The 10691-nt window shown below is 35.4% G+C and overlaps 1 protein-coding gene across 1 annotated transcript in view; it reads left to right on the forward strand.

Moving 5' to 3' along the window:
- Positions 1 to 3306, forward strand: part of NDUFS4 (NADH:ubiquinone oxidoreductase subunit S4) — a 98087-nt gene extending 94781 nt beyond the window's left edge. Inside the window, exon 5 of the mRNA XM_004422803.3 lies at positions 3088 to 3306. Within this exon, the coding sequence (XP_004422860.1) occupies positions 3088 to 3191 (104 nt within the window). The 3' untranslated portion in view covers positions 3192 to 3306. The remainder of the gene's footprint in view (positions 1 to 3087) is intronic.
- The last annotated feature ends 7385 nt before the right edge of the window (positions 3307 to 10691 follow it).

Below are 10691 nucleotides of genomic sequence, written 5' to 3' on the forward strand. Positions count from 1 at the left end.
TAGAGTATATAAAATGCCTACCTCCTAAGCCAAGCAACATATCAACTCAATTTTAAAGCTTAATAAAAATACACTTAAAGCACTTAGCACAGAACCTAGAACGTAGAACACCAGGCACACTCCTGCCCCAAGGCCTCTGTGCTTGCTGTTCTCCGCCTGCAAGCTCTTTTCCCCGACATCCCCGGGGCCCACTCTCGGACTCCCTTCAGGTCTTCACTCAAATGTGACCTTCTCAGGGAGGGAATGCCTGTCTGTCTCTCCTCTCTAAAATGTTCTCTTAGTACTCATTAGCATGTTTTTTTAATCTTAGGTATGACTGTATTAGTACCTGATATACTATGCTTTTACTTACTAATTTCTCTTCCCCTACTAACTTGAGGAAGTTTGGGAATTTGTTTGTTTTATTCACTGCTTTGCCTCTGGTGTCTAAAGAGTCTCTGACACAGAGTAGGCAATAAATAATATTTATTAAATGAGTAGCAAATGCTCAGTAAAAAATAATTATTGTTACAGCTGCTTCATTGAATTGAGTATTTTTATAATTATCAGTACCATTTGCTGACTAATGTAGGAAGTGCTTGAGAAGTTTATGTTGAAGTTATCATGATCAGTTCACAGTGTTAATTTGCTTACCAAAACTCTATTCTATAGTTAATAACTAGGCCAAATGATACCTAACTAGACCTAAAGCATCACAGATTCAAAATTAATGAGTTCCAATGTGATGGAAATTTTATCTACACTAATACTTCATATAGAAGATGTATTGCTAGGAAGTTGCAAATCAAACTTGAGGGAGAAATAATAGCCTCACATTTATCGAGTGTTGACTGTAAACCACAAGAGAAAGTATAGTTAAGGCACAGGCTCCATAATCAGGCTCTCTGTTCAAATCCTGATTCTGCCCCTTCCTAGCTGAGTGACTTTGTGCTAGTTACCTAACCACTCTGTCTCAGTTTCCTCACTTACGTAAAGGAAATAATACTAATGAAATAAAGGTCTTACAAAAGGACCTTTCTTATAGAACTCACATGACTGTTAAGTGTCGGGTACTTTCTCAGCGCTTTACATGAATCAGCTTATTTAACCCTCATGACAACCTATGAAGTAGGTACTATTCTTATACCCTTTAGTAAGTGTTTTGAAATGCAAATAACCACTTGTTAAAGTACTTATTTTTAACTTTAGGTCCTCTTAAAGTAAGATATAGCTCTGTGATTTTTTTTGTTTTGTTTTAATGGGTAGGAAAGTTCTCAAAACATTTTCTCTACTCTGTGAAAGTAAGGTTGTGTTAAGCAAGTGAATTGAATCAGTATTTTCTCTCCTGGATTCTGATGTTTCATTTGTATTATTAAACCATTTATTTCATTTGCTTTCCTGCTTCTCCATTTCCTTTTACAGCAAATGGACTTTCTTTGAAGACGGAGTTCCAGCAGTGGAATTGTTAATTATTTCTGCTCTTTGGACACTAAAATAGGCAGCAGTAGCAGTACATTTTGATGACTTGAGTTTCATAGGCTTCACTCTTGTGGCAAAATTGAATTAATTAAGGGGCTGTTGAAACATAAAGCCATCCTTGGTGTTCCAGGTTTGTTTTCTGGTCAGGGAACCACATCGCCTGTCATACTATGGCGGCTGTGTGTTACTGTGATGCTGAAAGCTATGACACTGGTATTTCAAGTACCAGAAGGGTCACCCATGGTGAACAGGTTTCACCAGAGCTTCCAGAGTCCACCCACTTCTGAAAAAATTGGCCATGAAAACCCTGTGAATAGCAATGGAGCATTATCTGATATAGCACCGGAAGGTGAGAGGATGGCACCAAGCAGGGTTCCGCTGTGCTGTACACAGGGTCACTAGGAGTCGGACTCAATTCAAGGGCACTAACAACAACAAATTGAAATGTAAGCTTTGTGGCAGCAAATACTATACTCACCAAGAGATAGTAGAATTCATGATGACTCACAAGATCCAGAAGCTTAAACAACTATATAATACTCAGTTTGAACATTTTATATATCACTGCATGATTCAGCTATGAATCAAATGTTTCAAGATGAGTTATTTGAAGAATGTTCTGAGAGAGAAGAATGATAAATTACAGGGATGGAAAATGGATCTTATGAAGAAAAGTGAAAATTATAGAGGTTGCTTGGACTAGGGAATAGAAAGGTGACTTAATTATATTTTTAAGGAGGAGGATGTTGACTTGGTTGTTCTCCATATCTTAGAAGAACTGAAGAACTGGACTTAAAGCAGAAGACATAGATATAAATAAATCTAGTTTTCAAAATTATAAAACATGAGCAGGGTTTTAGAGAGAAGGTATAAACTCTTAGAAGAGATTAGATAGTTTAGACCAGTGGTTCTCAAACACCTATGCATAAAAATCTCCTGGGATCAATAGTTAAAGTGCAGATTCCCAGGTGCCCACCAGAGATCCTGATCTGGCCTTTGGTCAGGCTTAAGAATTTGCATTGTGATCTAGTACTTCCATGGGATTCTAATGTAGACAGCCCTTGAAACAAACGTTGGAAAACTTTTTGAGTTCAATCGGTAGCCTGTCAAAGTCCAGGGAGCTTAACCAAGTAATCTCAACTTTGTGATTTATATAGATAAGTATGTACATGTTTATGTTTTTCTGTATCACCTCGAGTGAGCTTCAAAGTGTCGTAAAGGGACCAGCTTTTAGAAAACAGTGAGACAGGTTCTATTGTTCAATGCTCCTCATTGCAGTTATTAAAGAAGTCACATATTAAACGACACAGAGGAATGGAAAATTTTACATAATGCATAACCATCAGTAATTGAACAAAGAATATTGAACAAGGAGAAATCGAATCATGGGTTACACCTTTAATTTGAGATAAAGTAAATCATCTTCAGGCAATGTTTTGGACCCTCTTGTCACAAAGGCTTATAAGGGAACAAATTACTAAGTAAGTAGTTATATTTCAGATGTGTTGACATGTACTCCTGATGATAAATGAATGTTAAATTTATGCAAGTTAGCCTCTGCTTGCTGTGTTCTTCAGGTATCCTCTTTAATTCTGTTCCTGTAGATTTGTTTTTGTTTTTGTTTTCTAGGATGGAGCTATGACGTTGAGGAGAGGAAGGTTCCGAAACCCAAGTCCAAGTCTTATGGTGCAAACTTTTCTTGGAACAAAAGAACAAGAGTATCCACAAAATAGGTTGGCACTGACTATATCTCTGTGCTTGACTGTGAATAAAGTCAGCTGTGCAGTATTTATAGTCCATGTATAATACATCTCTTAATCTCCTAATAAATTTGACCTTTAAACTACAGATACGTTTTGTGGTGTCTATTTTAAATGTTTTTTGATGTCTCAAATTGAACATGTTACAATTTCCTATATATAGAGGAGATTTGAGGTGATCATACCTTTAGGAAATTTCAGTACTTAGAATCTATTAAAAGGAATGCTTGAAATCAGCTGCAACATTAAAGTTTACGCTTGCTTTTTATAGCCATTCGCAAGTTAATAGTGTTTAGAAACCACCAGCCATCATTATTAAAATGCTGTCTTAGAAATTCTTCTGTTTTATCATAGGTAGAGAAATTCATGATTACATTGCAATCTGATAAACCTAAACCCAAATCTCCTTATTATTGAAGTTCTCTTCTTTATTTAGAGCTTTATATTTTCTAAGCTTCTTTAAGCCTGAGTGAATTGTTTCATACTAAACTCTGCCCACAAATCAATACTTTATGATTGTGAGGGGGTTCAGGTGAAGATTTTATATTCTTATGAATTAAAAGACTCAGCGAAAATAAAAATCAGTTCATTGTTGGAGATTTTTAGTGTTCACTGTTGTTTTTAGAAAATATAAGTTGATGAGGCTTTTGTTATATGTTAATCATGTAGGTCATGCAGTATGAGTTATCATGCACCATACTTTCGTCAGGCTCTTCAGTAAACACTTTGTATGCTAAGCTTCATAATAATTCTATTAGGTAGGCACTATTACGTTGCTCATTTTGCAAAAACATAAATCAAGGCTTAAAAGGACTAAATAACCTACTTAAAAAATCACACAGGTCTTAGGTGCCAAGGCTGGGACTTGAACCCACATTTGTCTTCAAAGCCCATACTCTTTAATTACTTTAGCTATAAAGAAATAGGATTGCCTAATGGCAGATGATTTCTTCAGATTGCTAATATGTTCTTTAATGTTTCAAAAGTTATATGCTAAATATACATTCTCTCACAATTACAGTTCATAAAAACACTAATAGCACATTGACCTAGCCCAACAAGGAAAACATCAGAGTATAAATTTGTACAATCTTGTTTTGGAGAGCATGTTGGCAGTCTCTTTTCAAAATGTTAACTGCATATTCCACTAATTCAAAAAAAATCTACCTCTGGGCCGGTCCCGTGGCTTAGCAGTTAAGTGCGCGCGCTCCGCTGCTGGCAGCCCAGGTTCGGATCCCGGGTGCGCGCCGACGCACTGCTTCTCCGGCCATGCTGAGGCCGCGTCCCACATACAGCAACCAGAAGGATGTGCAGCTATGACATACAACTATCTGCTGGGGCTTTGGGGGAAAAATAAATAATTAAAAAAAAAAAAATCTACTTCTAGGCAAATAGCATGTGGGTATACACAGTGGTGAATGTACAAAGATAGATATTGCAGAATTGTTTCTAATAGCTAATAGTTGAAACAATCTAAATGTCTATTAAAAGGGGAATGGAGTTAAATGGAGTATTATGAAGCTATTATAAAGAACAAGAAATAACTGTACAAGGTATTCTGAATGATGTTCAATACATATTCCTAAGCGGAAAAAAAACAAGAATAGTAAATAACATATCTGGGGATGCCCTAGGGGATGTAGCAGATACTTACATTATTCTAGGATATTTTGGGAAAGATATATGAGAAACTATTAACGTGATTTTACTGGTTACCACTGGTTGTGGGAGAGGGGAGTCTGGGGTCTTTCACATTTATTTTAACTTTGAATACACTGTTTGAATATATTACTATATGGATGTGTTATTTGTATAATTAAATGTATAATTATAAATATATTTCTACACTATAATATCTTGCCATCTTAAGCTTTACTTAGTGATTTTTAGAGTTTTATTCAAGTAAATGGTAAACTCTGCAAAATGATAAAATATAACTGTTAAGAAGTTCCACAGATATTTCAATTAGTATGAGTTGAAATTTCAGTTAAAAAAAAAACCTGCTTATATCCCATACTATAAGGCAGTATAAGCGAGTTTTCTTCAAAGAATGCTTTAGCATTCCACCTTAGCTTTGGTTTTTAACATAGCACTCTTTATTTCTGTTACTCTGGTAGAACTAACTTCCTAGGCAACCTCATGCATTGGCTGAAAAATTCAGTATTGTTCTTTTCTTTTGTAATATCTTACCCTTATTTACATAATAAATCAATGCCCAACTGTTTCTGGGTTATTTCCATCTCTCTCATTATTCTATATGTGCTGCTGATTTGGTGACTCTTGTGTTCATATTTAGTATAATTTATAATTTGAGTTATTTCTGTAAAACTAGCATAAAGGGGCTCCCATTTGTTTTTGAATAAATTTTTGCCTTTTGGGGTAAGTATGACAGATCCAAAAAGAAAGAGAATAACCTAGATGGCTCTCATTTTTATAGTATCTGTCTTATGCTAAGGGATCCTGTGATAGAAATTTTCTAGGTCAAAAAAACAAATACTCTACCAATAGTCCTGAAATAGACTATCAACACAAAAATGTTTTAATGACTTTTAACATATTTGTCTTAGTCTTTTATCATATTTTAATTTAAAAATTTTAGTACCACCATTTTGATTGTATATATCAAGCTCTTGCCTTTGTTGACTGAATCTGAACCCCAGATTTAAGTTATCCAGTTTTTGGTTGTAAACCATAGTGACAAAAAAGTGATCTATTCATTAACATATACTAAGTTTTTATATGATAGCAACTATGTGCTGTGTACTGTTATATACTTTGTTACACCCTGGGTTCACAGTGCAACAAGACTGACTGGATCCCTGCTCTCATGTTACTTGTAGACCTAAAGAGGAAGTTGATAACAGCCAGCAATTGCTAGTTACTTAGTATGAGTAAAGATTGACTTAGACTACTTGGGCTTGAATTCTGGTTCAACTGCTTACTAGCTTGGTGATCCTTATGAAATTAAATTTCTCTAAGCCTCAGTTTCCTCATCTCCAAAATGCAGGTATCTACTTAATAGGATAGGTGAAGATTAAATGATATAATCAGAGTGACTGATTATTGAGCACTTACCGTGTCATGGACAGGGCACTGTGCAATACATTCTGTGGGAATTGCATCTCTTCTAGGAAGAGATCCTTGAGCACTCCAGCCCTGTGAAGTAGGTCTTATAGAACTGACCATTAGGACAGTTTGGTGCTTAGCGTATACTGCTTTGTATTTTTAATTATGTTTTTAAATGATTTAAAACATTTGTGCTCTGATTATAAAAGTGTTGCAAAAATATTGGATATAGAAATCATAAAGAAGAATATAATCACAAATTCTACCACTGCAGGATAACTATTGTTATACAATTGGGGTGTATGTTTCTGGTATTTTTTTTCTGTTCCTTACATACACATATGTTGCTGTTATAAAACGAAATTGCAATAACGTTTTTTTAAAAAACAAAATTGTATTGGTATCACTTTTTTTCGCTGAGTATATGATGTTTTCTCATGACATTTTTCTATAGCATGATATTTAATGGTCAATTTCACCTTCTAGTTTTTAAACATTTAGATTGTTTTCAATTTTTTGCTTTTATATTTTTACAAATGTAACTGTTACCTCTCCAGCCAGACTGTAAATGACTAGAAGGGTAAGGATTGTAATTTCTTTTTTCAGTGTCTTCCACAAAGGCTCACTCCTGGGAAAGCTCAATAAACAATGGTTAGTTTGATTGTTTAGATGATTCTGAATACAAACCAAAGCTGTTATGTCCCATTCTCTTCTGGTTTTCAGTTGATATGTCTTGCTTTGAAACCGTTAGTGGATATTTCCTGGGACTCTACTCAAGAGATGCTTGAGTTAATGTTGTTTACACTCATCTAAAAATTACACTGAGCATTCAAGAGTTATTTTTAAATGGATTTTTATAATGTTACAGTAATCTCCCATAAATTCTCAAAAACTGGGGAAAAAATTGTACAATTATTACACTGGGTTTCTTTGGAAGATAAATATCAAACCTACATGGTTATGGGTAATGGGTAATGAAGATTAAATAACAAAATTGAAAAAAAAATTAGATTCTGAATTGTGATTTAATTGATCTCCCACAAATATAGAAGTGATTACATCTGCGCCTTGGACTCTAGTTGGGGGTAGATCTAGGCTGAGGAAACTGAATGCTGGAATTTATGGCAACTCTGGGAAACTGATGAGAAACTTCAGTGTCTCCAGTTGTCAATTTAACAAGAAGTAGTTCAGGAGGCAGATGCACATGATGCTTGATTTTGTGAACAAAGCCTGCCAACAATGGCATGTGGTAATAATAATGTATTATAACTTAATAGATTTCCTCATCTAAAGGTCACTGATTATATTTTTAAAATCTTTTCACTGGAATTTTCTCTAAATTTTTATTATTAAAAAAAAAGGTGGAGGGGCTAGCCCGGTGGCATAGTGGTTATGGTGACGTGCTCCACTTCGGTGGCCCAGCGTTCGCTGGTTTGGATCCTGGACGTGGACCGACGCACTGCTTATCAGGCCATGCTCTGGCCGCGTCCCATATCAAGTAGAGGAAGATGGGCATAGATGTTAGCCCATGGCCAGTCTTCCTCAGCAAAAAGAGGATGCTTGACACCAGATGTTAGCTCAGGGCTAATCTTCCTCACCCCCCAACCCCCCCAAAAAAAGGTGGAAAATGAACACATATACCCTTCACTCAAATTTACTAGTTAACATTTTGTCACATATTTTCCCTTGATTTAAAAGTAAGGTGCAGAAAACATAATATCATCTCTAAATACTTCAGGATGTATCTGTTCAGAAAAAAGGCATTATTCTTCTATATACCACAATGACATTGTCACAATAAAAAAAATTTGAGGGGCCTGCCCGGTGGCACAAGTGGTTAAGTGCACACGCTCCGCCTCGTGGCCTGGGATTCACAGGTTCAGATCCCAGGCCTGGACCAACGCACCGCTTGTCAAACCATGCTGTGGTGGTGTCCCATATAAAGTGGAGGAAGATGGGCACAGGTGTTTGTTAGCTCAGGGCCAATCTTCCTCAGCAAAAAAAAAAAAAAAAAGATTGGCATCAGATGTTAGCTCAGGGCTGATCTTCCTCACAAAAAAAAAAAAAATGACCATAATGATAGTTTAACAATATATAGTTCATATTCAGATTTTGCCAGGTTGCCCCAGTATTGTTCTTTATACTGGTTTTTTAAAATCCGGGATCCAATCAATAATCATGCGTTGAATTTAGTTTCCTTTTATCTTGAACAGTTCACCTTCTTTTTTGTTTAATGATAATGAGCATTTTTTGAAGAATTCAAGCTAATCGTTTCATAGAATGTTCCACAATTTGGATTTTTCTCATTGTTTCCTCATGATGAGATTAGGTTGAACATTTCTGGTAACAATCCAAAGAACGCTAAAACTATTTGGTAAAATTTTGTTGGGAAATAGGATTTATGCAGTCTCAGTATCAACCCATAGATTATGTACTAACTAAAAGACATAAAAGTACTTTATGATGGAGAAGTATGGCATGTACCACCTTAACCAAGTGATCAAAATTAACATCACCAATAATTAGTGATTTTATGTTGTTCTCAAAGAATCACTTCTGGAGACACATGCACCTGAATCAGGTATTACAGTGGAGATTGCAAATGGTCATTTTCTAGTTCTGTCAATTCTCCGTTTACTAGCTGGCCCCACTGTTTTGTTGTTGTTGTTGTTAATTAATTACTGTTGACTCGTTTCTTTTTTACTGTGATTATATTTAATGTTCCAGATTTGACCTATGGGAGCTCCTTCAAGCTGGCTCCTTTGTCCATTTGGCATAACTTCATCCATTTTTTAACACTCCTTGATTTCTGAAACAATATATTTTAGATTTACCTTGTACATTCCCTCCTCAGACCTGAAATCAATAATTTCTCCAAGGAACCTGTTGTTTCCTTTTAGTGGGAAATAATATTTAGAAATCAAGACTAGGGCCGGCCCCGTGGCTTAGCGGTTAAGTGCGTGCGCTCCGCTGCTGGCAGCCCGGGTTCGGATCCCAGGCGCCCACCGAGGCACCGCTTCTCCAGCTGTGCTGAGGCCACGTCCCACATGCAGCAACTAGAAGGATGTGCAGCTATGACATACAACTATCTACTGGAGCTTCGGGGGGAAAATAAATAAATAAATAAAAATTAAAAAAAAAGAAATCAAGACTAGCATACTATCTAGCCCTACATAGAGAATAGAGTTTACACACACACATGTCTTTTATATCACAATAACCTCCAATTCCAATTCAATAGCTCAGCGTTCTTCCTCTGCTTCTCCCCATTTCATATTTTATCACCCCTCTCACAACGAGAATCTTGCTTCCTAAATCAGGGTATTGCTCGTTTATTCTATCCTCTACTACACACAAAATGGTTTCAAAATCACTAGTACCACCAGTAACAAACTACAAGGTAAGGTTCAAGATTTCTTTACTATTCTTTTTGTCTTCAGAAAAAATTTGCAGAGGAGATACAGTCAAGTATTGTGTCCCAAGTTACTTGAATTTATTCTTTACATATCAATTTTCATATACAATTAGGTTCATTTGTTACTTTGTATTCATCTATAGGGTTTTTTCCTTTTTTGTTGATTTAATTTTATTTTTTAAATATGTAAAATTTTAATGTGGTTCAAAAATCAACACTGTATTAAAAAGTTGTACTCTAAGGAGTCCCTTTCTTACCCACTGTAGTTCAACCAATTTTATTACTTTCTGATTTATCCTTCCTGTATCATTTTGCAATAATAAGAAAATACATATATGTATTAATTTTCTTACACAAAAGGAAGCATACTATATGTACTCTTTTGTACCTTGCTGATTTTTCCTTACTGTACCTTAGAAAGTGCTCTGTATCAGTTTTGCACTTAAAATTGGTACATTTTAGGGTGTATAAATTATACCTCAATAAAATTGATTTAAACATTACAAAAAACCTGTGATGTCAGAGCAGTACTTTATGATGTGCATGATCTATGAGCATTTAATATGGCTTATAATGGAGAAATAAACATATATAAAGTTGTTGATACTTGATTGAGAAGATTGTATTGTTAGAATTCATGTACAGAATAGTCTGAAAGTCAGATTTTCCATTCCTGCAGTCATTTACACCATGACTAGGATGGTCCATGTGGAACAAGGCAAAGTGAAGAAATGTTGGAAGAAATATTACTCAAAATTGACATCTGCAAAAACCAAAAAACTAGATACTTCTCTAGTTTTCCATTATTGTGTAAAACAAAACAAAACAAAATTCTTAACATACCTTATTTGATGAAGCATTCATTTCCTGGTGTGATTTTTCTGTTTATAAATCTATGTGTGGGAAGATGAATTCATTTCTAGTTATATTGAATGCAAAATGCCAATGAGCGACCCAGCTGAAGATGCACAGGCCATAGGAAATGCAGCTCT

This window comes from Ceratotherium simum, chromosome 18 (genome assembly GCF_057802395.1).
Source record: "Ceratotherium simum simum isolate JZ-2026a chromosome 18, ASM5780239v1, whole genome shotgun sequence".
Classification (NCBI taxonomy): domain Eukaryota; kingdom Metazoa; phylum Chordata; class Mammalia; order Perissodactyla; family Rhinocerotidae; genus Ceratotherium; species Ceratotherium simum.